This window comes from Lipomyces chichibuensis (genome assembly GCF_038497645.1).
Source record: "Lipomyces chichibuensis strain CBS 12929 unplaced genomic scaffold V1513scaffold_41, whole genome shotgun sequence".
NCBI lineage: Eukaryota > Fungi > Ascomycota > Lipomycetes > Lipomycetales > Lipomycetaceae > Lipomyces > Lipomyces chichibuensis.
Window position 1 is genome coordinate 84,066 of NW_027117493.1, and position 27,058 is coordinate 111,123.

General features: G+C 47.6%; 10 protein-coding genes across 10 annotated transcripts; 6 read left to right on the forward strand and 4 right to left on the reverse strand.

Moving 5' to 3' along the window:
• The first annotated feature begins 380 nt into the window (after positions 1-380).
• On the forward strand, positions 381-2,942 carry V1513DRAFT_419655 (acyl-CoA oxidase-domain-containing protein). Its single transcript, XM_066895924.1, has 2 exons — positions 381-945; positions 997-2,942. Exons 1-2 carry the CDS (start codon positions 539-541, stop codon positions 2,735-2,737), a joined length of 2,148 nt encoding a protein of 715 aa, XP_066751463.1. The 5' UTR covers positions 381-538; the 3' UTR covers positions 2,738-2,942.
• Positions 2,943-3,111: 169 nt separating this feature from the next.
• V1513DRAFT_226656 (Vps5 C terminal like-domain-containing protein) lies at positions 3,112-5,231 on the forward strand. Its single transcript, XM_066894412.1, has 2 exons — positions 3,112-3,359; positions 3,431-5,231. Exons 1-2 carry the CDS (start codon positions 3,260-3,262, stop codon positions 5,104-5,106), a joined length of 1,776 nt encoding a protein of 591 aa, XP_066751464.1. The 5' UTR covers positions 3,112-3,259; the 3' UTR covers positions 5,107-5,231.
• Positions 5,204-6,060, reverse strand: V1513DRAFT_451583 (mitochondrial 54S ribosomal protein bL31m). The gene has a single exon (XM_066898986.1). It carries the CDS (start codon positions 6,001-6,003, stop codon positions 5,356-5,358), a length of 648 nt encoding a protein of 215 aa, XP_066751465.1. The 5' UTR covers positions 6,004-6,060; the 3' UTR covers positions 5,204-5,355.
• A 176-nt stretch (positions 6,061-6,236) lies between these two features.
• On the forward strand, positions 6,237-9,466 carry V1513DRAFT_451585 (uncharacterized protein). Its single transcript, XM_066898987.1, has 2 exons — positions 6,237-8,408; positions 8,462-9,466. The coding sequence occupies exons 1-2, from the start codon at positions 6,359-6,361 to the stop codon at positions 9,277-9,279; spliced, it is 2,868 nt and encodes a 955-aa protein (XP_066751466.1). The 5' UTR covers positions 6,237-6,358; the 3' UTR covers positions 9,280-9,466.
• V1513DRAFT_451587 (flavin reductase like domain-containing protein) lies at positions 9,389-10,527 on the reverse strand. The gene has a single exon (XM_066898988.1). It carries the CDS (start codon positions 10,337-10,339, stop codon positions 9,485-9,487), a length of 855 nt encoding a protein of 284 aa, XP_066751467.1. The 5' UTR covers positions 10,340-10,527; the 3' UTR covers positions 9,389-9,484.
• Positions 10,528-12,578: 2,051 nt separating this feature from the next.
• On the forward strand, positions 12,579-15,746 carry V1513DRAFT_451591 (potassium transporter). Its single transcript, XM_066898989.1, has 4 exons — positions 12,579-13,180; positions 13,239-13,633; positions 13,688-14,006; positions 14,060-15,746. The coding sequence occupies exons 1-4, from the start codon at positions 13,023-13,025 to the stop codon at positions 15,528-15,530; spliced, it is 2,343 nt and encodes a 780-aa protein (XP_066751468.1). The 5' UTR covers positions 12,579-13,022; the 3' UTR covers positions 15,531-15,746.
• Positions 15,747-16,959: 1,213 nt separating this feature from the next.
• Positions 16,960-18,912, forward strand: V1513DRAFT_226745 (uncharacterized protein). Its single transcript, XM_066894413.1, has 2 exons — positions 16,960-17,110; positions 17,185-18,912. The coding sequence occupies exon 2, from the start codon at positions 17,213-17,215 to the stop codon at positions 18,497-18,499; it is 1,287 nt and encodes a 428-aa protein (XP_066751469.1). The 5' UTR covers positions 16,960-17,110; positions 17,185-17,212; the 3' UTR covers positions 18,500-18,912.
• A 218-nt stretch (positions 18,913-19,130) lies between these two features.
• Positions 19,131-20,696, reverse strand: V1513DRAFT_451596 (chromatin remodelling complex Rsc7/Swp82 subunit-domain-containing protein). Its single transcript, XM_066898990.1, has 2 exons — positions 19,400-20,696; positions 19,131-19,295 (listed from the first exon to the last, which is right to left on the reverse strand). Exon 1 carries the CDS (start codon positions 20,585-20,587, stop codon positions 19,418-19,420), a length of 1,170 nt encoding a protein of 389 aa, XP_066751470.1. The 5' UTR covers positions 20,588-20,696; the 3' UTR covers positions 19,131-19,295; positions 19,400-19,417.
• A 135-nt stretch (positions 20,697-20,831) lies between these two features.
• On the forward strand, positions 20,832-25,806 carry V1513DRAFT_404803 (uncharacterized protein). The gene is made up of 5 exons (XM_066895594.1): positions 20,832-21,067; positions 21,125-22,049; positions 22,111-23,159; positions 23,214-23,577; positions 23,632-25,806. The coding sequence occupies exons 1-5, from the start codon at positions 21,025-21,027 to the stop codon at positions 25,694-25,696; spliced, it is 4,446 nt and encodes a 1,481-aa protein (XP_066751471.1). The 5' UTR covers positions 20,832-21,024; the 3' UTR covers positions 25,697-25,806.
• On the reverse strand, positions 25,751-26,636 carry V1513DRAFT_451604 (ATPase, V1 complex, subunit F). Its single transcript, XM_066898991.1, has 4 exons — positions 26,559-26,636; positions 26,175-26,394; positions 26,023-26,110; positions 25,751-25,949 (listed from the first exon to the last, which is right to left on the reverse strand). The coding sequence occupies exons 2-4, from the start codon at positions 26,391-26,393 to the stop codon at positions 25,897-25,899; spliced, it is 360 nt and encodes a 119-aa protein (XP_066751472.1). The 5' UTR covers position 26,394; positions 26,559-26,636; the 3' UTR covers positions 25,751-25,896.
• Positions 26,637-27,058: the final 422 nt, after the last annotated feature.

Below are 27,058 nucleotides of genomic sequence, written 5' to 3' on the forward strand. Positions count from 1 at the left end.
TTAAACCTAAACAATGCGCTCTAATTGCAAGGCTTTGTGAATATGAACCGATGGACTTGGCCGCCTGATCATTTACGAAGGATTGGATAGGAGAAGCCTCGACTGTGGCGATGCACACGTAACGTGGGAATTGCGGGGCAGCTTTTTTGCCTTGTGCGACATGGGCCCGCCGTGGGGCAGGATTTTGACTCTGCTGAGTGTGGCGCATGCATCCGAGGCTAGGTCTGCCTCGGTCCATCGCTGTAATTCTTCACCCATCCTATGCTCTGTTATTTAGAAAACTAACGTTCATTATTCTGGGGCAATTCTATCGGCAACCAGTTTAACAGGGTCGAAGTGCACAAGTGCACCTCCACAACGCCATCCGAGAAAGTCGAATCATCAGATTAAACACTCCACGGCACATGTGATCCCCGGAACGCAAATAAAAGCCACCAAGTCCTCTTTCGCGCATATACCGTGGCTACTTGTCTTTATTCACGAGTTGTATTTATTTACCTCAGCGCGTTCGCAGCTTGCTGCTATTGCACACTAAGACATGAACCCGAAAGCTTCCGCCCGCGCGGCAGCAATTGCCGGCCATCTCTCCATGAGGAATGCGTCGTCCGAGGTCAAGGATACGTCTATCCTTGGACTTGGAAATCCAATGGCATCTATGGCCGTGGAACGCTCAAAGGCGTCATTCCCGATTCGTGAGCTCACCTATTTTCTCGATGGCGGCAAGGAGATGACCGCGGTAAAGGAGCGAATAATGACTGAGCTGGAACGAGATCCCGTCTTTCAAAACGTGGACTTTTATGATCTTACAAAGGAACAATTACGCGAGCGTACTATGTCTAAAATTGCCAGGTTGATTCATTATATCACATCTGAGCGGGAGGAAATTTCACACTTACGACTTTCGCTCGTTGGCCTCATCGATATGAGTCTGCTCACAAGAACAGGGTATATAAATATCTCCTTATTATTATATTGCGGTTGCTAATGAAGGTGTAGTGTCCACTACGCTTTGTTCTTCGGCTCTCTGCGAGGCTCGGCATCGCCGAAACAGTTTTCATACTGGATCTCTCAAGGAGCTGCTGAGATGAAGGGCATGGTTGGTTGCTTTTGCATGACCGAGCTGGGACACGGCAGTAACGTCGCCGGTCTCGAGACTACCGCCACATTTGACGAGCGGACGGACGAGTTTATCATCCACACTCCGCACACTGCCGCTACGAAATGGTGGATAGGTGGTGCCGCTCACACAGCAACACACACGGTCTGCTTTGCCAGATTGATAGTCAAGGGTAAAGATTACGGAGTCAAGTCATTTGTTGTTCCACTCCGTGATCCGAAGACATACGACCTTAAACCAGGCGTCAGCATCGGCGACATCGGCAAGAAGATGGGTCGTGACGGCATTGATAATGGCTGGGTCCAGTTCTCGTACGTTCGAATTCCACGACAGTTCATGTTGATGAAACACAGCAAAGTTGACCGTCACGGAAATGTCACTCAGCCCCCACTTGAGCAGCTTGCGTATGGTGCGTTGGTCGTTGGTCGCGTCTCAATGGTCGCCGACTCGGCTCAGATGAGCAAGCGTTTTGTGACGATCGCTCTTAGGTACGCTGCTGTCAGACGGCAGTTTACGTCCAAGAAGGGTGAAGTTGAGACAAAAATTTTGGATTACGCATTACATCAGCGGCGGCTGCTACCGCTACTTGCTCAGACTTTCGCGATGCAGTTCAGTTCGGATGAGATGTCTGCCATGCACCGAGCATTGACGCGAAAGATTGACTCGACGGATCCTGGTGACCGGACGGCTATGGCGATTGTGATTGAAGAGTTGAAGGAAGTGTTCACCACTAGTGCCGGTTTGAAGGCTTTCACTACTTGGGCTTGTGCTCAGACGATTGATCAGACGCGACAGGCATGTGGCGGGCATGGATACTCTGCATATAGTGGTTTCGGACAAGCATACAATGACTGGGTTGTGCAATGTACCTGGGAGGGAGACAATAACATTCTCGCGCTATCTGCCGGCCGCGGTCTTGTTCAGCGTTATCTTGAAGTCCAGAGAGGTACCAAAGCCCCTCCACAAACGGAATATCTTAACAATCTCGCCAGGCTTAAGTCCGCACAGGCAGGATCGCGCCAGATTGACTCTGTCGCTGTTCTTTCCGAAGCTTGGGAGGCTGTTGCGGCTGCTGTTGTATCGAAGGCTGGCGAATCATTCATCGCGCTTAGAAAGAAAGGACTTACTGCCGACGAGGCATTTGAGGAGACATCGCAGCAGCGCTTCCTTGCTGCTAGAATCCATACTCAATGCTTCTTGGTCTTGAAGTTTTTTGACCGCATTTCCTCCTCCGGGCCACAGATCCAACCCGTTTTGACTGATCTCTCTTATCTGTATGCTATCTGGTCCATCGAGAATGACGCCGGATTATTCCTCCAAGCCGAATTCTTCACATCCAAGCAAATTGACGAGATTCGTGAACTGTGCAACTTATACTGTCGCAAAGTTCGCGAGCAGGCTGTCCCAATTACTGATGCATTCAACTTGAGTGATTTCTTCATCAACTCTGCTATTGGCAGATATGATGGCAATGTCTACGAGAACTACTTTACGCAGGTTAAGAGGCAGAATCCATCAAAGCCACAAGCGCCATATTTCGAGAACGTGATAAAGCCTTTTGTCCACAGGGCTGCTGAAGTAGAAGTTGATGGCGAGGAGTTAGATGAGGATGAGCCGTAGATAAGAGCAAATATAACATTGTACCATTTATCATCATTGGGTCTTATGAAACACTTTTTTGCATATTGCGTTTAATTCTAAATTTGCATTATTTTAACTGTTAGATGAGATAATCTGTTCGCGCGAACATTGCCGAAGCTTCGTTGGCTTGGCTCCAACCTGGTGTAACTTTGGATTATACACTAATAAAAGGACTTATCGAGACATTATCAAAGCCATTTTACATATAACCAATTACTTAAGCTGTCCAGTTGCTTGTTAAGCAATGGCAACTTGCGAACCAATATCGGATTTGTTGTTCAAGTTTGCTGGTTCGCCCAGGGAGATGCGCAAGCCGAACCCAATTAGGTATGATAGAGGCAGACCGACATCCGGGTAACTAACCTCCATAACGGCGCTTCGAATCGTCATTGCTGTAGCGATACTTGTCCGGACATCATCTGTGATCCAGTCCTTCTATACGAAATACTTCTACTCTTTTCGACACGAGCACGACTGCACTGATTTATTATTGATCTGACAATGGATGCCGACGATCTCGGTGCGTCGCAATGGGACGATGTCGCGACGCCACGGCCTGTGGCCGCTCCTGTGTCGCCTACAGCATCCCCTCCTCTAGATAGTAAGTCAATGGGTTCATCTCTTATTTGTGTTTATTGTTTTACTAGAATACTAATAAAACTGGTGTATCAGGTAATCCCTTCTCCCCGCCACCAATAACCGAGTCGGTTCCTGACGAACTATTATCTGCGGAGCCCGAGGAAAAAAATGCTCCTGCCGAAGATGGACAACTACAACCGGAAACCTCACCAAGCAAAAAGCAATCTACCGCAAGCTATGCCACAGTTTCTGCTGCTGCGTCCCGTGCTCGTGCGCTCCGCATGGCGCGGTCACGCAAGTCGTCGTTACCTGCTGGAGCAGTGGCGCCAGAAGCATTGACTCCAGAGACGCTAGCACATTCTGTGGTATTTGAGGACATCGATCCAGTTGCGAATCCACTAGGACCGCTTGAAAATGACCATCCCCCCGAGGAGCGTAAAGAAGAGGTGAATGGCGGGATCGAAATACCATCGGAATGGAGCAATGAGCGGGGCATCCAAAGTGCTGCCGAGTCGGCTGCAGCTGCGGCCGCCGCTGCTGCGAACCCTAATTTGTCCTGGAATCAACCGACAACGTCGTCTGGTAGTGGCCAGAAGCATATACCGGTTGAGCAGGCTGCTAATCCGACGTTTGATATCTCGGTCGGGGATCCCATCAAGGTGGGCGAACTCACGTCTGCTCATACGGTCTACAACGTTCGTACTCGTACAACTTCCAAGGCATTTAGATATTTTGATTTTACTGTCACGCGTCGATATCGAGACTTCCGATGGCTGTACCATCAACTAAGCAATAACAATCCCGGAATCATTGTGCCTGCTCCACCGGAGAAGCAAGCCGTCGGTCGATTCGACGAGAGCTTTGTAGAAGGACGGAGAGCTGCGCTGGAAAAGATGTTGAACAAAATTGCGCACCATCCAGTCCTTCAACACGACCCTGATTTGAAGATGTTTTTGGAAACTGATGCGCTAAACAGTGAAATTAAAGTCCGCGAACGACTGACAGTTGCGCAGAATGAGGCCAAGGGAGGCGGAGGCATAATGGGAACTTTGGGAGGTGCTTTTCAATTTAATGGAAAGTTTGTAGAGGTAGACGAGTGGTTTGTGGATAAGCGCGCGTATATTGAAGCGCTCGATTTGCAGCTGAAGGCATTATCTCGTGCATTGGATACTGTTATTGTCCAGCGGAAAGAGTTGGCGGATACGACGTCTGATTTTGCGAATGCGTTGACACTGCTTGGCGAGGTTGAGCTATCGCGGCCACTGGCCACTGCAATCAATGGACTAGCTGATGTTGAGCAGCGGATTAGGGACTTGCATGAACGACAAGGTTTGCAAGATATGCTTACTTTGGGCGACACGATTGATGAATACGTCAGACTGATCGATTCGATAAAGACTGTGTTCAGTCAACGGCAAAAGTCGTATCTATCATGGCAGACCGCTGAGCAAGAATTGACAAAAAAGCAGCAATATCTCGCGCGTGTTATGCGGCAAGGCAAGACTCCACCGGAGAGACTGGCCTCCATGCAGGAAGAAGTTGCTGAGTACGAGCGAAGAGTATATAGTCTACGCATTGGTTACGACGATATCTGCAAGACTATCAAGTCGGAATTTGAGAAGTTTCAGAAGGAGAAGATCGAGGACTTTCGCTCTAGTGTTGAAACCTATCTCGAGAGTGCAGTGGAGTCGCAGAAAGAAGCTATCGAAATGTGGGAGACATTTTACGAGCGACAAGGATTTGGCACGCCAGAGCCGCAACAAGCGTAAGAAAATGTAATATGAGAAGTTTGTTATGGATACGATCAATTTCAGTTTTGTCAAGTTGTTTAGTAGTCGTATATGTTTGTTTAGATGTACTATTTTTACGATGTTACAATAGTATGCGATCAGCAGAAAGAGTTCAGCCTTTATAACGCCAACTGTAGTATGTACTATATTTACAAAATGCCTACTTTCATATATATACTGCCGTAGCTCCATCCATTTCTATATGTGTCCCGACTATCAAAAACTTTTTCAATATCTTCTGTTCCTCTTGGATTGGACTTTGGCGTTTTTATTCGGATTGTACTCGAATTCGTCGAAGAGATCAGTAAGATCGTCAAACGCATTGACTGGTTCATCTTCGAACTCGCGGTCCTCTGCCTTCCTAGCGTCGGCATCCTTGGGCGCATCGGCCTTAATAGCCTCATCTTCGACCCCCCTGTCCGGAACCTGCTGCTGCTGATTGTATCGCTGATTAAATCGCCACATTCGGCCACCAGCCTCGGACTGAACTGCCTGTAATCCCTTGATAGTAGGGTTCCACAGTGGATGCAATCGCTGATCTCGTAGATAACGCCATTCAATTCTCGGGAAAGGCGACTGTCGGACATATGTCGAACCGTCCGACAGCTCCACTGTGCAATCAAACTTATGGTATACGGCGGGCCGTGTCTCGCCAAATCTGTATTTTCGCTTTGGTAGCTTATCTGTCAAGACTGACTGGTTCGCAGTGTTCACTTCAAATGGATTTGGCGCTGCATAGTTTCGTCGTTGGCAGGGGTTAGTTGGGGATACGGAAGTTATGCCAACTGGTGGTATTCGCTTTAAAACTGGCGAAGTTGCTATGTCGCCTGCAAAAACAAGCACAGGACGTACTCCTGCACAGGTTGGTAGTACCATTGTGTATGTGGGAATGACGCAGTGTGTAGAGCCGCTCGTATGGAATGATATATTTTCGGGCCTGACCAAAATTTGAAATGTCGCGATGCGCTAGGCGCGCCGAACGAACAGAGTTTAGCTGCTACGTTCTGAAAATACCATTCTCTGTCACCCCTAATAATCACGTGACACGGATATGTGCGGCACTGTCAAAAGCTAAAGAAACAATGGACTTTTTCCCTTTTACTCACTCCCGAACGAGACACGACTACAGTACGCGACAGCATCGTGCAACGAAGGCGGATATTCGTGATTTCACGTTTTATGCATACTTGAACGTCGCCGCCAGTCATACCCTTGGTCTTGCGCCGTCGTCATGGCCCGAGGTTCTACTGCGAAACGAGCAGCGGCCGCGGGGGTTGGCAATGGCATAGGCATAGGCACGGCGGGAGGGTCGGCCAGTAGCTCGTCTGCGTCACTAATTACAGCAGCGGCTGCGTCGAATTCGCGGACTGATCACAGTAGTTCTCCTACTCCTGACACTTCGAGACGTCCGATTCCGCGGCCAGCTAGTCCACTGGCGCCTCCGAAGACATCGTCACCGGAATCTCTCGATATCCAGCCTAGCACGATTTCGAAATCAGAAGCCGTTGAGACTGCGTCTACCGCTCTTACCCTTGCTCAATCACCGTATCAACAAGATCTATCACACGAGTCGTCCTCCAAGTCTCTTCGCAAGGCGTCGTCTTTTGACAATGATCCTCATGACAGCAACAATAATTCGAGCACTCATACATCAGGGCTAACACAGGCAACAATCCTGCCACAGCATGCGTTGATTGATTCGCTTACGATCTTTATCTTAATAATTCAATTTCCCAATTTAATCGTGTCGTTCGTGCATCTCTTGTTCGCATGCCTAACCTTCGTGCCTCCGTCTTCTTCACCGTCGTCTTCGTCACTGATTTCGTCATTGACGCACGCGACACCTGCTTCGCCGAGCTTGCTGACGATATTCGTTGCGGATATCACGGTTGCTGTTGTTTCGATTTTCTTCCTTCCCCGAATGCGGTCGATCATGGTTGATCTAGGATCGGCTGTAATTGCGTCAGCCCTAGGTGGTGGGAGCTCCAAGACCGCAATTTATTGCACATCATTATTGGGATTAGCACGGATGATTCGACATTCGTTGCTCTTGATCAGACGTGGTACCTTACCACCGCCAGTGTCAATGGCTGCGCCCGACCCAATTTCGTCGGTACCAGAAAGTGTTTTGCCGCCAACGCCTCAGTACTATATCGCAACTGGCACGTCTGCGGTTCCGCGTTCATGGGATCTACTGTACGGTTCAGCCGGTTGGCTGAGTCAGGCAATTGCAGTTCATATCATCGGCCAAAGTCTTATGCATTCGATTCGACGTATGTTCCTCGAGCATGAGAACCGGCTGAGTTCGATGCCGGCTGCGTCGTCGTCTCCTGGAATGTTGACTGATAGCTATGGAATCGATTGCGAAGCTGGCGCGTACCAGAGTCTGCAACAGACGCAATCGCCCGCGACGTTACTGTCACAACAAAATGGCGCTGCTGCAGCAACCATGAAAAAGAAAAAGAAAGCAGGGACTACGGGGCGATATCAGCAGCAGTCGCTGTGGTCAGCGTTGGCAAACACTTTGGTTCTAGCTTCCAGGGAATCCAGTCAGCTGCATTCCGACACGTCGTCGTCGTCCATCGATCATGCTCAAAATTGTGAGAACCAAAATGAGAATGGTAACCAGTCGTTGCTGTCGTCCTTAATTTCGGATGACTATTCTGCCTCGACTGGATTGGGTTACAGACCGTCGGCGACGGAGCCTGCGTTGTATAGTTGTGTTCGATATATTCTAGAAAGCGAGGTTGCTTTTGAAATCATGCCGGGTCAGGCTGTTGCGCCGGTCTCAGCGCCAGTGCCATCTCAGTCTGTCGGTACACTGCAGGAACACGCGTCGTCGTCCATATTGCCGCTTTCTTCGTCGCTGGTACCTTCTATTTTCTCGCATCAGGATCCTAGACAGCTTGCGTCCGGAGCAGGAACACATAATGCGGAGGCGTCGTTGTATTTTGGAGTTTCTGTGCGTGTAAATGGCATTCTATGGCCAGAAGTGTCAGTGCAAACGATTGTTCCAAAATTGCATCGCACTGCAATTACGTCTTCACAAAGCGATTTGGATCCAACTGTCCAGCTATTAGAAGATGCTGTCGCTGATGAACCGACAGCGTCGAATGGTAGTCTGGTATTGCAAGATACTTTGGAGGAGTTTGCTGAAACATTACTCGTGGTCTCTGGGCTTACGCCGATTACTGAGTATGAGGTTGAAGTTTGCAAGACGTTTAAGAATGGAAGACAGGTTACCATTTGTCGCACAAATATATGCACCTCTCCTAAAGATCGTATGCTGATGTTCTTGGGTCATTGTGTGATAAGTAGATTAACATCATTTTAGCATCGGGCGTGTCATCGCAACAGCACCCGCCTTCTCGACCGCTCTCGCCGGTCACGACTCTACTCGATACATTGTGTACGACCAATTCCACACTTACGGAGGAAAAGCAGAAGCTCAAGCGGTCGCGTCGTGATCACTCGAAGCACCTATCCGCGCTACGGTCAGAAATTGACTCCTTGAAAGCGAGACTTGGCGCTGGCGACAAAGGCGAGGAACGTGCGTGGCGGCGCGTTCTCGCGCTCCGAGAATCTGTCCGACGGACTGAAGAAGAAATTGAGAGTTTTTCGCAACGCATTGAGGAACTTGAGCAGGAAGAGAAGGAGGTTAGCTCCGGTATGGCCATCCGGCGGGCAGAGTGGGAGGCGAAGATGCAAGAGCTTGAGTCCTACGAATCTGAACTCCGTGCGAAGAAGGAGCAAGCAGCACTGAAAGAACGGGCATTACATGCTGACGAAGTTGCGATTCAGAGTAAACGGGACAAACTCGCGGCGCGTCATCGTAAGCTGATGGCAGACTTTCAGCGTGCGGATCAAGAGCGTCGAACAGTTTGGGAACAGGAGTTTGCGAGACGAAAGTTGCAGCGGGAAAAGCTTGCGGAGCGTCGGCAGGCTATCGAGGAGGAGTTTTCGAACGCGATTACGAAGATGGAGAAAGGAATTGATGATATCCGGGAGCGTACGAGCGGTACTTGGCAGTCAGTTTCGTTGTTGAACGAGGCTGCCGGTGCAACATCTGGAGTTGCGGCTACTTCGTCCCTGACCACTCAGGCACCGGTTGGCACTCCGGCTGCGGGGCACGACTTGACGGCATCGCCTTAGGTTGGGGCCTTGGGGGTGGGTATTGTTTGCAACGCCGCGTGTTTGGACTGATTTTTGTTGACATCGTTGTTTTAGAAATTTGGATTTTGTTTTAATGTGTGTATCAGTATTTGGGCGCAAAAGTCTATTGTAAATATAAATGATATTCAGCCTACTGTACAATGTTTACCGTCCCTATTTGATGCCGTATGTTACTTACATTCGTCTAATATCTTATTCGATGGCGTAGGTGATATTTGCGGAGGGATAGAGAATCCTGACTCTGTTCTGATCCATGGACGACGCGCTTAAAGGTGCGAGAGAAGTACACTAATGCTGGGCTAATTTCAGCGCTGTCAGGTGATACATCATTTCCAATCTCTTGTAACTCTTTATCAAATTCTATCCGTTCAACTTCGCCGACCCAGATTTCGTGATCACGAACTGTAAAGCAACGTTGCGTGCGACAGTCCAATCTTGCGAAAGCAACGGGGTGGTGGTGGGCATCATTAATGTTGCAATCGAGCTTGTGATCGTGTGCGTGTATGGTCGTGTGATTCAGCATTGGGGTATTATATGGCTGGGGCGACCTCGGGAACCAGTCAACGTCGAGTATCTCGACTTGGTCGCCTTCTTGGATATGTTGGATGTCTTCATCTTTGTTTTGTTGCGCAGATGTTCCAGCAGGACCGGCGAAACCTCGGGCGATTTCCTCTGCGCCGTAGACACCGGATAGGAGATTGACACTAAACCTGCCGGCGTCGTGCATTAACTTGGACGTACTTGATGGCACTCGTAAATTGAACGTGACAAGCGGCGCGCCGGGTGAGGACACGGACAAAGAAGTCAAGGATGACACCGTGGCGGCTCGGGCCTGTACTCCATAGGAGGCGGTGATCACCGCCAGAGGTGCGGCATGCCGTGAGAAGATGGCTTTGTAGTGCGAAACGAAGGTCGAGATTGGAGTATCGTGGAGTGTGTGGATACTCCTCCTCACGTGAGATGCTTGAGATCGCACGGCAGACAGAGCAAGCCGACCAGTGTAACGGGGACTTATCGGCGACGCGGAGGACGGTGGCATACTCTGTTCGCGAGTCTTCTAGATAACGAATGGCTTTGATCCGTTTTGGTTTATTTTTTTTGACGTGTGAGTAAGGATGAATCGGTCGTGCCGGTGCAAAATGATGTAAGTTAACTTAACTAAAAGTTGTTTTGACATTTTTATCGTTAATGGCGAGCACGTCGTTTACGTGATCCGCAGACGTGCAGCGCCGCGGACTGTGCGGCTATCGCACAAACAGTAGTAATTTATCAATTAAGTTGTCGCTTGGCTGCGACTGGACTCGGCACGAGATCCAGTAATATACCCGCGTACTTGCGTGTGAACATGTAATGAAATGGCTCACAACCGGTGGAGTAGGTACGGGATTTGCAACTTGCAGGACGGACATGATGATGGTTGCAGACGAAGCAAGCTTGTCTTTCTAGTTATTTTCCCTCTGGACATTTATTATTGTTTGTCTGTTCGTTAATCAGTACGTTCTGTCGATTCCAAGACAATGCTAAACGCTTTGTCTCTCAAAAGCAGTGCTAGCATTCCTGAAATCAGTCCAAGACTGGCTGTCCGATGCAAGTAGTATTGTCATCCTTATCTCAACTTTTGCTCGGGTGATTAGACTTGGCGTGAATGAATCCAATGCAAAGCACAGGAATGTGCTGATCACGGGGTAGCAAGCTGTCCCCCGACTGACCATGCAATGCTTATAACCCTGAACCCATGTGTGCAATAACCGCGATGAGGTTAAACCTAATAATCTGCAAAATACGGTTGCTTCCGATGTTGGCGTACATGCTCTCTTCTTTTGCAGCGGCAGAAATAACAGCCTCAAGTTCGCAACTTATAATGACAGCATCACCAATCAAGTGACGCATCAATATGGTATGGATATCGGTGCTGTGCAAAGACAAGGAGGCCGGCATGGGAAAAGGAATCATTGAATCCTGTACTGATTGATGTAGCGCTGCCCATAGAGCTGAAAGATTATAACAGACGTTCTCGTACAATTTGAGTCTTTGAGGCACTAGACTTCTCACTTCATTATACATTAGTAAAGGCTTGCGCATGAGATATTTTATTTGTGGCATTGACTGCATGTCCATAGTCCGTTGAATTGAGGCCAATTTATCAATGGAAAATGGTAGAAATATGTTTGGAGATACGCCAGGCTATTGTACGATAATGGTGCAAGCCAGCGCCCAGATTGCTAAAGATTGCCATCGGAACAGATTGTTAGCACCAATTTTTGTAGCAGCTAATGTAGAGTGAGCCTGCCCACATGAGAGATACATTTCCTGGCAATAAAGCGATTCTGCCATCTTATCGCACTGGGGATCTACTGGGGATCTAGCGCTCCATAAAACAAGTCGTAGCCGAATCTCAGAAATAATCTCAGTTCAAAATTTACCCTAATCCAAGGTACTAAACACTCAAGTTCAGTAAATTAATTTGAAAGCTTTGAACCAAAATTTGATGGACCACATTAGGTAAGGTAAGTAAGTTTATTGGGCTAGGGTTATGAAATAAAGTTCGACACAAAATGACACTTGAAACCGTTTCGTTGAAATATTCCATGATCAAAACACCGCTAAACACAGGTTATGAGCCCTGTTTCAGCCTGGTACTTTTGCAATCAACAGACATTCTTCGCTAGACGAGAATCTTTGACCTCTTTTATGAAAATGTGGGCCTAATCCAAAAAGTTCGCGGGAAGAGTCGCCAGAACTGGATGAAAACTGAGCGAAACTTTGCACGCGACTGCGGGATTTTAAAAAGTACAGTCGTAAATCGTGCAAGTTTAAAGCTCAGTTCGCTAGATACTCGCAGTATTTTGCGGGCTGCAATTTCGGCGGCGCGTCGCTTGGGAAAAAACCATTTTTTTTGGTAACACAGCCTCGCTCGCCACGCACAGAAAAATGATATCGGGGTTGGGGCTTCCACATGCAATAACTAACAAACTTCTTTTGCCAAAACAGTTCTCAAAACGCGTTGCAGCGAATTTGCTTTTCTGCGGTTCTAAGTGTAATATTTTTCTAGCTAGAACCGGCTCAGTGATGGCCCATGTTCAGTGAGCACTGCCCCGGCCATTGCCTAATCCGGCGGTGGTTCACTTGCAGCCATGCTCCTAAATACGCATACTGATTCTGTAAATTACTGTGCCGCCGGCGGTGCATGCCTATGTTCGGGTAATTTGCTTGCAAGCTCGTGATAGTCTGCGCCGTCCTTCATGCCTACTTCCTCCCCCCCCCTCCCCCCCCCCCACCCCACAGTGGCCGTTACCTTTTGCCACTAACCGACATTTGCAGCAGAATACTGGTAAAAGTCAAGTTGTATCTATTGTATCTAGCGTAAAACGTAAGCGAGTCTGGAAGCAGCTGTGGGCCAGGATCCAAAGGTTTCTCTGGCAAAGCAACTGCCGCCAGCTCCCATATTATTGCGAATCGCATTGCATTGAAAAAAAAAAAAAACTATTCTCTCCCCTTTCTTATTGGTCACGGTATATAATTCCATCCCCTAGCTGCTCAATCTTCTCTCCTTGTCCGCTTGTCTTTCGCTGCTCATCCGGTGCTGTTCTTTCATCCTCGTTTACTACCCTTGTATAAGGGACACTGACTGCCATGTCTTCCGACGAAACAGTTTCTAATCCTATGGACAGCGAGAGGGGGGTTGTAGCCAGTGAAGAAGCACCCCCTACCTATTCCCGAGTATGCCAGAGTTTTTGCATCTTCCTGTTTGTATGACATTAAGGGAGACTAACTGCAAAATGCAGAGGCGTACGGCTATCGTAACCGGCGTACTTGCCTTTCAGAGTCTTGGTGCGATCTATGGCGACATCGGCACCAGTCCGTTGTATGTCTACACTAGGTTTGTATTCCGATAGTTTCATGGAGTCCAGGATTGTGTTGGACTAACGAAAACTCAGTATCTTTCCAACTGTGATACCAACGGAAAGTCAAACGCTAGGTGCAACATCCTGCATCTTCTGGGCATTCACTATCGTTGTGATGGTGAAATACTGCATCGTCGTCCTCTTCCTTGGTCCGAATAATGGCGAGGGCGGACAAGTGGCGTTGTATGCAAAGCTCGCGCGAACTTTGCATGTAGGACCTCGTGGTGTGGTCTTACCGGGTGAATTGGAGGTTGAGGACACGTTGCTGCTGTCGAAGAGTGTAACGCACGATTCTCAGATCAGCAGGATGCGCTATCAGATGACAGGCTGGTTTCATGAGAAGGTGTTGCCGAAAATCCTGATGGGTTTGTGCTTCTTTGGGTGCAGCTTGGTCCTATCCGACGGCTTATTGACCCCAACTACGAGTGGTAAGTGCTCACTTCGCATATCCGATCTAGTACATTTTTGTTAATCAAGTTCAGTTCTTTCGGCTATCGGCGGTATAGCAGTCGCTGCTCCTAGTCTCAATGACGCGGTCTTACCGATCTCCTGTGCTGTCCTGATTCTTCTCTTCTTGTCTCAACGATTCGGGTCTGGAAAGCTATCGAACATTTTCGCGCCCATTGTTTTGCTCTGGCTTCTTGCTATCGCCGTCATCGGCATTATCAATATCGCGAAGCATCCAGGCGTGTTCAAGGCGCTGAGTCCAAAGTTCGCAATCGACTTCTTGAAAGAACAGGGCGGCGTCGATACTCTCGGTGGTGTCATGCTGGCGATGACAGGTGTTGAAGCCATGTTTGCGTACGGTCCCTGCATGCCTATTGATTAAGATCTAATGACTGATCGTTGTATAGAGATGTAGGCCATTTTGGACGCCTCCCAATCCAGCTCTCGTTGTCGTGCGTAGTATACCCGTCGCTCATGCTGGCGTATCTCGGACAAGGTGCATACATCATTCTTCACCCATCGAGCATCTCCAACGTTTTCTACTTGTCGGTTCCTGGTGGTGTCAATACGCCACAATATTGGATTGTGTTTGTTCTTGCGACGCTGGCGACAGTCATCGCGTCGCAGGCTCTGATTCTTGGAGTTTTCAGCATCTTGCGACAAATGATCCACATTGACTGTTTTCCTGCCTTCCGTGTGCGACATACTTCGAGTCGTGTGTTTGGACAAGTGTACATTCCCGTGGTGAACTACATTCTCATGGTCGGCGTCGTCCTGACGACGATCGGTTTCCAAAACAGTAACAATGTCACAGCGGCTTACGGTCTTGGTATTTCGATGGACTTTTTCGTTACTACCACGCTGATCAGCTTGTGTCTTTTGTACGTCTACAGAGTTTCGTGGTACGTGTACATTCCATTTTTCCTCGCGTTTGGTGCATTGGATATGTGCTTTGTCGTAGCCGGTGTCCGGAAAATTCCCCACGGTGCATGGTTCCCACTCGTGATCGCCGTGGTGATGACGTGTTTTATCACGTTTTGGCGATGGGCGCGCTCGTTGAAAGTCGACAATGAGTATGATTCTCGAGTCCGTGTCGGTACAGTTTTCGAGGGAATAGAAAAGAACGTGGAGCGCAATGCAGAGACGTTCATGCTGGGCCGGATTACTACGCCGAGTCTGTTCAAGGACGCGGATATCGATCAGAATAGGATTTTACTGAAAGATATGGTGCAAAGAACGCCTGAGGACCGGCCCGCAAAATCCCGCACGGAATCAAGTCCCGCGCCCAGTGAGACTGCGCTTCGGTTGCGATCCGATCCGCCGATTGAGATCGCGAGGATGCCGCATATTGTTGCCCTTGTGCACTCGAACGTGTCACAGACGCTGCATTCGCCAAATACGGTCCCTGATATTTTAACGCGTTTGTTGAAGGTTTTCCCTGGGTTACCGGAGTATATTGTCTTGCTAGGCAGTAGGGTGTCGGATAAGCCGTTTATACCTGATGAGAGCAGAGTTAATGTGCACGCCATGCGAAATATGCCGGGATTTTACCGATGCGTCGTGCGATCAGGGTTCATGGACTCTGGGAACATCAACGATACCCTCGTCAGAGAAATATTAAGACTCATCGGTGCAGAAGGGGTGAAAAGTGTCTGCCATGTGATTGAGAATGAACGTGTATGCGCGAGACGACGAGCTTTTGTCGGTCCTTGGAAAATTTTGCGGACAGGTGTGGAGTTTCTGCGGGCGTTTGGTATTGAGCAGGTGTTTAGCCCGCTTGATAGAGTGTTTGAACGGAAGCTTGTTGATGAGGCAGAGAATGATGGTAGTGGCTTTGACGTGCGGGTTTTGTACGTTGGTGCTATCGTTAGACTGTAACATTGTCAGGTACGAGCAAGCCACCAGATGGTGGTGGGCGATAAGAGTATATAGAATGTTTAGACAGAATGAAGCATCCCTAATAGATGGAATACATTGCTGTGATGAGAATTTTGTAATTCTGACAATGAAACCCAAACATTACTGCAATTTTATATTGTACGGATGTCCGATTTTTAGTCGTCTAACAATGGTGTGGGGACGGATCGGGTTAGGGCTGAATACGGGGACAGATCCCGGTGTTTCTATTTCAACTGATTCGTTCCTCATAGATAATCGTCACACATAGGAACACCAGCTGCTTCACGCAGTATGGGGAAATCCATTTCGTCACGGCTTTGACCGGCCACCAAACCAAAATACAGTTTCCATAATTGCGCAACAGATATAGCAGGGAACGACAAGGCTGTTCTAATTAGAGAACCGCGCTGATTGGCTGAGTGAGTCGGGAGGAAGATAATTAGCGATTGCGAGAAGAACAATATTGAGCGTGGCGTAGGGTTCAGGGTTGAGAGCTGCAGGTTAAGTAAATTGAGGCATGCGTAATGAGCTTCTGCGTTGGTGTTAACATGATCTAATAAGGGCTTATCTTGTGCTGCCACTTGTTCGATATAATAATTTAAAAAAGTATCATACAAAAAATTGTACCAATGCCGTGGCAAAAATTTTTTATGCACATTTAATGGGCCGTTGCTTTTATTACTGCGCGGCATTCAAGTTAGTGCGGTCGGCTGCTTAAAGAAGTAGAACACTTCGTCGGCTGACTAGTGACAAGTCTCCACATGCTTCTAATGTATCAATTTATCTTGGACATAACCTCTGGAAATTTCTTAGAGCTCATTTACGTGGTTAGGGTGTTTCCTGAGCTAGTGTTTTCCATAATACTAGGTTACCCCTCCCCGAGGCGATTAGTTTGACTGTCGGTGACGCATCGTTAGAGCTGGGTTAGGTTATATGGATTGCTGAACGGAATCGGCGCTTCAGGGTTGGGGCTTGCCACACTGCAACGTTTTCCTTCCTTGTCCTGCAGTCCGACAGTTGTCTGCGGCCAGCCAGCTTCCAGATTTTCTTCTCTTCCCCCCTCGCGCTTGCCTCTTCTCACCACCACCAACCCCCCCATCTCCTCCAGTTTCACCTCCTCGCTTTTACTGCTCCTCTGGTCGTCCGGTCTAGTCCTTGTCTCGTCGACCGGCACTTCTTCACTGAACGTCGTCGGACTATATCGAGTCAACGGTTGATACTGGTTCATGGAGCAGTAGACTGTCTGCGCTTGTCGCTAACTAGTCTTTCACCCTTCCTCCTTCCGCACGCCTTATTTCTACTTTCTTCTCCTCCCTCATCCGTCGTCGTGCGTTTGCGTTTCTGTTTCGTCCGTTTTTGGGATTTGGTTTTCTTTGTTCGGTTGTACAACGTCAACGTTCTTGTGGCTGGCCTTACCCCCCCTCTAAATCGCACATTTCTTCGGTTTCTATTTGCGATTTTGAAATAGATGCGCCTGGCAAATTAAAAGTTTTGGTTTTTTTTTGTGCTATTTTCTTGTCGTTCAGTGAACGTGAAGTTCGACTATTGTTTTAACGTGGGTACGTTGGCTAGCCATTCCCGCTAATGTCATCCTCAGTCAGCACAGCTCAACTAACGTTTTAAAATCTTCCAGTTCACACGACTCCTATTTTGTCATCATCATGGTCTCTATTCTCGCACCTCCAGCCCACAGCGGCTTCTATCCTCCCGAACCTGTCACTCCTGCCGACTACGTCCTTCCTCCTCACAATAATCCTCACCTTCCTTACATACCTGTCGGATTCCCTCCGTCTCAGACATCATATCCGATGGTCATGAACATGCTCTCCCAGATGCCTCCTCTTGGCAGTCAATATGGGTCCAAGCTGCAGCTACAGTCACAGCCGGCATCGCAATATTCGGCGTGGTCACAGTCCTACCGGAAGCTTCCTCAGGACTCGTTTCAAAACATGGCCTGGAATCAATCGGCTAAACCTATGGGCGAACAGGATATTTGGGCAGCGCGGATGCTCCAACGACAGTCGCATAAGAAGTTTGGATTTGGAAACTATGACTACAGCCAACAGCATCAGCCGGAGCTGGACCTGCAAAAGCTGTCACACTACGACACTATCGCGACTGTTGGGGCTCCTGAGCCAAAAGCCGGTGGTGTATCCTCAAAACTCGACTACAGCCTCGACGTGATGGCCGACTTTTTGTGCACGATGGCGTCCGGCATCATGGGCTTTAAGACACCTCCAACTCAGGCTTTTTTGAAGTTCACGCATCAGATCCTGTCTTCTACTCGGTTACCGGGATCGACCATCATTCTGTCGCTTGTTTATCTCAGTAAACGGTGCGAGGTTCAGATGCCGTCTTCGTACGACCATAGCGCACAGTACCATCTTCTGATTGTCTCGCTCATTCTAGCCAACAAGTTCAACGATGACAACACATTCACGAACAAGTCGTGGGCTGAGGTCACTGGTCTCCCTATCAAAGATCTCACTCGAGTCGAGTCAAACTGGCTGAAGCTGATCAACTGGAAGTTAAACCTTTGTGATGCGGACATGATTGTCTGGAACAAGTGGAATGGCCTCTGGGTTGAGTTCCTGATGGGTCCTCAGGAGAAATCACCTGTCCACCACTTAGCTCATCAGCACCATCCGATCCAGGCCCAGCAGTCCGAACAGTGGTATGATCATCATGAAGATGATTCCCGGTACCGCTCCGCTTATCACAACCATATCAACCCTAACGTTTTGGCAAGCTTGCAGCAGCAGTATGGATACGGTGAGCGTGCTCTGCAGCCCTCGTTCTATCCGCAACAGCAACAGCAACAGCAGCAGCAGCAGCAGCATATGCATCATGGCATGGTCTCTAGTTACAATGCTCACTGCAACTGCCACTATTGCGTCTTCGAGCCGATCGTGCCGATGTGGACCGGACCAGCGGCGGCCGCGTGCTAAGTCCTTCCTTTCGATTATGGGTATATTAAGCATTTGTTACGAATACACGGCCTCCATTCTTCTCAAGTGTTGAAAGAAACGTTTACGACTTCGTTCATTGGATAGTAGTGTTGTTTTGTGTCTTCAGTTGCTGCTATTGGAATATTTTTATTTATGGTAGTGATAACAAAAAAGTAAATTTTTCTTCTTCTATACATGGCTTTTTGATTGCTTTTTTTCTATATATTTAAGTTGCGCGGTTTTTGTGTGTTTTGGGATTATAATCACGGCAGGTTTTTAATGACTTTCGTTTGCGACATCATTTAATATTTTAATTCGTTATTGAGCTATTAATCATCGTGTTGGGGTTTGGGAACAAAAAGATTTCATATTGTCGCTTCATTTTGAGTCAATTGTTATTAATATTTGCATATTTTGGTTTTTTATTCCCGCACATGTTGTGTTGGAAATAAAAGGGGGAAGGTGTAGAACAACGTCAAGTTTTTTATTCAAAGCGTTCTTTTATAATATTATTACAACTTTTTTTCCTCCGAACACGTATATTTTTTTTGATATTATTTTCTTTTACTTTTGTAAAGTGGATTTATTGATATTATGGTTATATTTGTTGGAAATTTTTTTTTTTTTTTGCGTCGATGGTTTTGAACGTGAATATACAATTGGTTTGTTGGGTAATGAAGTAGTACATGTTTAAAAGATGTTGGTCTGGTACACATGCTTCTTTATTGTGCCCATTCCTAGTCGATTTGACTGTTGCATCGATTCGACATAGTAATAAGCTGCATCAAGCATACCCCTGTTAAAATGCCAGGTTAAAAGTTAGGCAAGAAACATCATATATCGATGGATAACCAAATCTATCTAATAATACAATTCACAATCCACTATGTATAAACTTACAATAATTTAACTAGTTCTTTATGGTACATATTCAAATGTAACTTTTGTCGGCTGGCTCGCGGCTGGAACCATGACGATGCCAGTATGTGGTTCATACACACCTCTCTCGGCCCACAGCTTCCTCCGCTGCTGCACTAGTAAACTGTTGAAATTAGTCGCGGCGCGCGCATGTTCGAGCATCCAGTTCTCATCCGTGATGACGACGTTCTTCTTCTTTTGATCCCTGAACACCACCACACCGCCTACTTCGGGTTGTAAGGCTACTTGTTGGGTGTGGTAGACTGCGCTTGCGCCGTGCCACGCGACGTACTGGTTCCTGTTGTACTCCACACCTGGAGGCGGCAATTTATCGTCTGGATCAGCGAGCTGACCGTCCACTGCGCCTTCCGCACGTGCCTTTTGCTCGTTATAGTCATCAACAATTCGACGCCCGCCTACAATAATCCGTGCACCAAATTCTCGAAATACCGACCGCGCAGTGACTACGCCAATCGCGCGGCCCTTATAGGAGTGCGGTATTATGTCTCGCTCGATCAGGTCGAACTTCTGACGTTCATCCACAATAACTTTGAGTAATTGGCGGTGTCGTTGGAAAAATAGATATGAATCCCGAAACCCGATACATCGCGCAGGCTCAGTGGATAGCATGTACAACCGGTCACCTTTCCCCAGGACAGTGAACGTGCGGCATCTATATTCCCTTCCACCCGTTAACTTGCCATTCCCATCAACTTTCGTGTCCCCAACAGGATCACTCAGCACGACGACCTCGTCATCCGCTATTTCCTGCGGATTTCCATCTAGATCCAACGGCGCAACTGTATGTCCACCACCGGAGTTCCTCGCAGCCATATTCCTCATCCTTGCGGCACGCGCTTTTCGCGCGGCAGCAACACGGGGATCTTCGCGAACTTCTTCGTCGTCTTGCTCTTCCTCACCACTTTGGTCGCCGGCGGTTGTCGTCCGCCGACGTCGTTTTGCCCGACGTTCGTCCGCTTTACCATCAGCTTCGTCATCCTCGAGCGCTACATCCTCGGCTTTAATTACATCGTCCTCGTCATCGGCGAGTCGTACGCGTCGTGGACGACCTCGCGCGGATGGTGGTGCGCGCGGGATCTTGGATTTGGAACCGGGGGGACGACCGCGGGGACGGCCCCTTGGGCGGGGTGTTATTGGTGGACTTGACATTGCGTGTGGAGACTAAGAACGTGGTGTTATCCAAGGGAAGTTGAATTTGTGATTGAAGTGGTGTTGGAGGCTGGTTGGGATGTTGATGATGATTGATGAGAAGAGTTGCGCGATGAAGGGGTTGTTCCGAAATTATTGTGGATAGCGGCGCGCGGGCTGGTGATCACTGAGTTCCGTCTTACAGTATCACGGGACTCACCCGCAACTTGTGTTGTTGCAATTATTCGCAAAACCTCACAGCTAATGTCATCAAGTTTTATTATTTTCTAATAAATGCAATATTTCTGGAATGGCCAATTACATGTAATCTTACATTGCTATTTGTGACACGTGGAGATAAATTACGGCTGCCAGAAAAGGTGATGCCACTCGCCTTTTAATTCATCAAATTTCAGGGGTTAAGAGTTTTTGAGTGTAAAGCACCTAGGCGTTTTTACATGTCCAGAGCGGAGGATCTAGCTACATTTCAGATGACAAATCGTGAGTACGCACCACTAACACAGGCGCCTTATGATACTCGCTCTAATTGGAATATAGAATGCGGTTTTCAGCAAGATGCGTTAAAGCTACTAGTCGGCCGCATCGACGAGGAATGGCGTGCAAGGCTGGCGAACGATATCAGTGAAAATATAATCACTGCTGATAGGGCTCAAGTCGATGCTGTGCTTGGATTACTTTCGGAGACCAATATTCATGCTCAGACGCAGTGCAGTCCCAAGGCTAGGGAGTTATTCGCACAAACGTATACTCGTTTACAGGAATACTGCGTCTCTTTAATCTTTGGGACAGCGAAGGATTATTTGACCGCTAAAAAGATATGCGAGGCTGTGCAGGAACAAGTTGGAAAGAATGTTATTAATAAGTGCAGGGATTCCCTTGTTCGACAGGCGCGAGTGGCTCGTACGGCATTGGTTACGGAGGATATGTCCTTTGAGCCGTCGGCGCACACTTTTGTCGATGACATCCTTGGGAGTTTGGATACCGACGTGGAAGACGATCTGCCGGATGCAGATGTTGTTCCTATATTCGAGTTTTTGACAACAATTTATGAAGTACCACGACATGCAAAAGAGCCCCAGTTCGCGGCTATCCCGGATATCTCTCGCCTCGGCTTCATATTCCAAGCGACAGCCGATCCGGCGGTTGCTCGCGCGGCCAGCAAGTTCTTATTAACGTCACATATACTGGACACTCTCCTCAGGAGCGTTTCTGCTAATGCAGTATGGCTTGGCTTGTCAACGCATCTGGACTTGCATACTACAACCGCGCTCTACTTTTGGAGTGCGGTCGTAGAGACTGGATATATGCAGTCTAATAACGGACAAGCATTCATTAATCGCCCTGGGTACTGGCTTACGCTGGCGCAGCATCTGGTTAGCGGTTCGCCAGAGCGGAGAAAGTTGTGCTTGTATATTTTAGAACGGAGCGTTAACGCTGTTGGTGTCGACATAAATTTCCCCGGGTACGTTCTAATCCCGCTCAATTTGCGTGTGGCTTGAGATAGGCTTAACTGACAAGGACAGGATTTTTACATTCTCCATCGCCGAGCGCCAACAATTGCTAATCCTCTGGTCCAGATTTATCACGCTCGTCGAAATAATAGCCATCGACACCTCAGCCCACCAAACCCGCGCAGCAATCCCAGACATCCAATCACTGTTCCAACCTTCTTCCTCCTCCGTGCTTACGATGCCGACTTTGTGGCCGTCATCCCTTCTTAAAATGGGCTTGGCGGCATCACTTTCCTCTGTTCGTGTCGAAATCGCAAAGTTCTTGTTCGGACTGAGTGTATCGCGGCTTAAAGTTTTCGAAAGTGAGTATGGTGTCCTTACGGACACTTTTTTGCCATTTATTGCGCAAGCATCGTTTTTCACTGTTGAAAAACACAAAAATGGACGTGATCTGTGTCTGCATGGCAACGACGTGAGTGAATTTATTGAGCGGGTTGTTCTTGCTTTTGACAAGCCGGTCGAGTTTGTGGAGAGTATGTTATCGAACATTGTGGATGGCGAAAAGAAGGCTTTTGAAGCGTATATCGTGTATGTTGTTCGGGGTATATCGGCAGCGGTGAAACGGCGGGGTGATGCCTGTTTCAGCGGCAAGACGTGTAAGTTGCTGGTTAGAGTGTGCCAGGATATCAAGTATGAGAGTAGGGTATTGCAGAGTTGCGTTGTCGGCTACGTTATCAACATCTTGAAGACTGTTACTGGGGCCGACGCTGCTGACGTAGTTGGCGGCATTCTCAAGTGTCGTGTCGACTGCGAGGCCGACACGGACGGTATAGTGGAGTGGGCTAGCAAGCTTGACAGGAAAGATGAAGTAAAGGAATATATCAAACAGGAGATCAAAAAGTTTGTCTTATTGAAGGACGAGTCTCTAGATGTCGGCAAGAACGGACTTCCAGGTTACAGGGCGTTGGAAACTAAACTGAGCGAAATGAAGGCGTTGATTTCTGTGTTCCTCAAAACTACCGGCGAACTGGACTCGTTGCTAGCATATCTGCAAAGCTATTTGTCTGGATACGATCGGACTATATTGGTGTACGGCGAATTTATGAAGTTCCATTTAGAGCGTGAGTAACTGTCGAGTTTTTCGTATTTCAATGCTTAGTACTGAGCATCATCAGCGAAATTGAAACTGGAAGTCGATCTCGCCGTTGGAGCGTATCTAGCATTAGTCGCGACGTTTATCAATGATCACAATTTGGAAACGCTTTCTTCTGCGTTCGCTGGCATTCCGATTGTGCAGCCGACACATAGCTTCTCAGAAAGCCAAGCGGAAACGCTTTATCGTGGATTGATAGCGCAATTTGAAAATGACAGTTATGTTGGGGCCGTCCTGGGCGACTTCGCTGTTGCTGTTCAATTCCTTGAACGGCTTTCACGACTGCAACCATCGCCGGTGTTGTCGTGGTTACCAAAGTTGGTTGGTAAATTTGCTGCAGTATTAGAAAATGCTGGATCCTTCGACTCCTGGAATGTCCACGAGAAGTAATTTTCCGTACACTTTGCTTTTCCAAAATGTATTTGCTAACGATGTTTCAGTCGCGACAAGTTTCGGCTTTTGGAATTTCTAGCCCTTGAGATTTTCAATGTCACTCGTGCTGGAATGGCGACGAAAAAGATGCCAGTGGATTTTTCACCCCTCGTCAAAGCAATTCAGAATATTATTCCGAATGCTCATAACTTCACTTTGCTTTCACTATATTGTGAATTCCTATATGACATTGTTCCGAACTTGTCAGAGGAGGCGTTTAATCGCCTGCAGATTTTGGATTTGTTGATGCAAATTTGGATGTATGTGGCAGATCAGAATTTGTCAGTCGCGCGACATTCTGCAAGTACCACTCTCATTGAGCTACTCTTCCACCCTGTTGTGCTCAATTACTCAACCGGTAACCCCGAGAAGTTCGAACAGTTAGAAGAAGTCGCGCACGCATTAGTACCGATGGGTTATGCACGTAGACGAGTGCTCCCCATATTCTCAAAGTGTCTGCACACGTTCCAACACGATCACTGCGACAATTTTAACAAAAACACGTGGATTGCGAGTGTTCTTGTTGAAATATACTGTTTCCAGCAAAACAGCGCTAACGTTTTCTTAATCGACGATCCTGTTCTTGGTACCACTCGCGCTGATGGGATCGAAATCACATTGGCAGAGACAGGAGTCCGGGAATCTTCATCTCGCGCGCACGTCGCGCTCATGTTAGCGAATCTTCAGGGTAGTAATTCGTCGACTTTCGGTGAAGTTGCTTTGTCAGCTATTCTCGCGTCGACCCCTTCTCTGTTCACATCTACCACTGGCGACGCCGCGTCCGAAGCTCATAGAGTATCTTTATCGGAGCTGCTTCTTCTCATAGATCGGTATATCCCTGCCGGAGTTAGACCGAAGCTATTGGACATGATACAGGAAACGTTGAAGGTGGAGTTTAGTCCTGCGGTGCGTACAGCTTTCGAGTGGATTCTCGCGCGATCAATCTACGATCGAAATTCTGATATTGATGACAAACATTTATGGAACCCGTTGTCGAATTCAGAGGACAAGCCGCGCTATCTAGCCAGTCTACTAACCGTCGCCGTCATTACTTCGCGGACTGCGTTTGCGCACCATAATAAGGAGCGTGGAATAGAATTGTTACGCAAAATTACTCCGATTTTATTAGCCTTTGCTACGACGAATCGTGCAGTTTTGAGGCACACGGCTACGTCTTTGCTACTTGGCTTGAAGCAGCATTTGACAGTGCCAAATGTTTCCCAAGAGTTAGAAGACACTGTTAACTTATTGGAGGCTCACGTGTTGTCCAGTCCAACGTTTGGCAACTTCAGTTATGGAGACTCTGTCTTGTGGAGTCTCTTTGAAGATTACAATTTAGTGTCTATATGTGGCGGTGTAGCGGCTCGTAGTAATGAGCAGGCGAGCAATTGTAGACGGCGATTAGTGTATGAAGATTTCATGGAGGCAGTCATAGCAGACAAGACCCGAGATATTGCTCTCGTTCAGGTTGGGCAGCCCTTAACTATCTCTTCAACTACGGACTACCAGAGCAAGATAGCATCGAACGGAACGGCAGCAATGCAGGCTATAGCGTTACAGACGAAATCTAATACTCGCGTGCCGACGCCACGACCGGTTCGTACCACGAAAGGGCAGTTGATTATTCTTGCATCGTTGGTCGACAAAGCTCCTAATCTCGGTGGTATCTGCCGTCTCGCTGACGTGCTCGGTGCGGAATTGCTTTGCATCCCCGACATGAATATGGTGAGAAATAGAGAATTTCAGGCGGTGGCAGTGACTGCAGATAAGTGGATGCCGATGAAGGAAGTCGTTGAAGGCGATATCCCGTCATATCTTCATGATTGCAAACGAAATGGATACAGTATCTGGGGCGTCGAGCAGACAGATGGCAGCGTGTTACTCACCAATGAGCTGAAGTTCCCAAAAAAAATGGTCCTAGTTTTGGGTAAGGAGAAGGAAGGAATCCCGCCACAGTTGTTGCGGGAATTGGATTGCGCAGTTGAGATTAAACAGGTTGGGGTGGTTAGAAGTATGAATATTCAGACTGCGACGGCGGTTATTGTGAACGCGTATGCCGTGCAGCATTGTTAATATTTGTATCGTATAATTTTGTATATAGGAACGGTTGCTAAAAGTTGTCGGATGTTTATGTATAAGAGATATGGCTTTTTCTTTTATTAATACAATGAATAAAACCTGAAGGAACCGGACTAATACTGCCACGATATATACGATAGATACACCAATATCAAGGCCGCGCCTTCGCCCTTTCTGCTTCACAGCTTTGATGCTTATTCGCCAAACAGTCTCCGCACTCGTCGTAAGACACTGTCCTTTTCTGGGTCTAGAATTTTACTATGTTAGCGGATGGGGTCGCACCGAGGAAGAACCTCCACTTATAATGAAATTAAACATACCGTAAGGGTGGTCCTTCGATGGTATTTCTAGAACAGCAGGAAATGCATTCGTGTAGCTGTCCAACTTATATCTAATTTTCTCGGCAATCTATCGCACAATTAGCCAATCCGTACTGTACCGGCGCTTGCTGCCTGACGTTGTCACGACTTACATGCTGGTTAATCAACAAAACCGCTATGTCCTTTCTCGCAGAAGTGAACTCATCGAATGCATTCTCGATGTCCTCAACAGTAGACTTATTGTCGACGACCAGAAAGTTCTTCCTCTTGTCCTCCGTCAAGTGGCCGACACCAGCAAGAAGCAAACCAGTGACAGAATCCTCGTCGCCAATGACGGCGATAAATGAACGGTCTTTCGAAGTCTGTGACATTCTACTCAATAAAACTATTAGTCGAATTATCTTTGTCTATGTTCACCGCGTGATTGTGAACAATCCGTTCTTAACGGCCACTTCCGAATCAACCTACACTGGCTTCGCGCCTTTCAGGCGCGCAGTACCAATTTAGGACTCGGTCAACTAAAGCTATGAGCATACCTCTTATATAACGACCAACTGGCAATCGCTATCGTGACACGACTTCAATAGAACGTCAACGAAGTCGAAACAAATGACCTCAAATTGAGTTTACATATCATTATTCGAAACAAGTTACTAACTCGTATCGACTAAACCTAACCCTCGAGCAACTTGGACTTATGTACAATTGGCTGCGTAAAGTTAGCGCTTACCGGGAAATATTCCATTTGCAGTTAGAGATTTAAAAATGTACATTGGCGACTGTTTCTTGGGAGAGTAGACTAGGCATTTGATTCTAATATACATGGCTCATCTGTTGTGCTTTAACGAGAATAACACCATTACTCGCTGATAGCAGATGTAGACGTCAAGGAAATATACGGAGATGAACTCGGGATGAGAATAATCACATCATAATGCAATCCATGTTTAGTGTAGAATTTAGTAACTGTCAATTGATATCTAACCCTGGCTTTCGCAACATAGATCCAACGGTCAAACTCCATCCTATTGTAAAC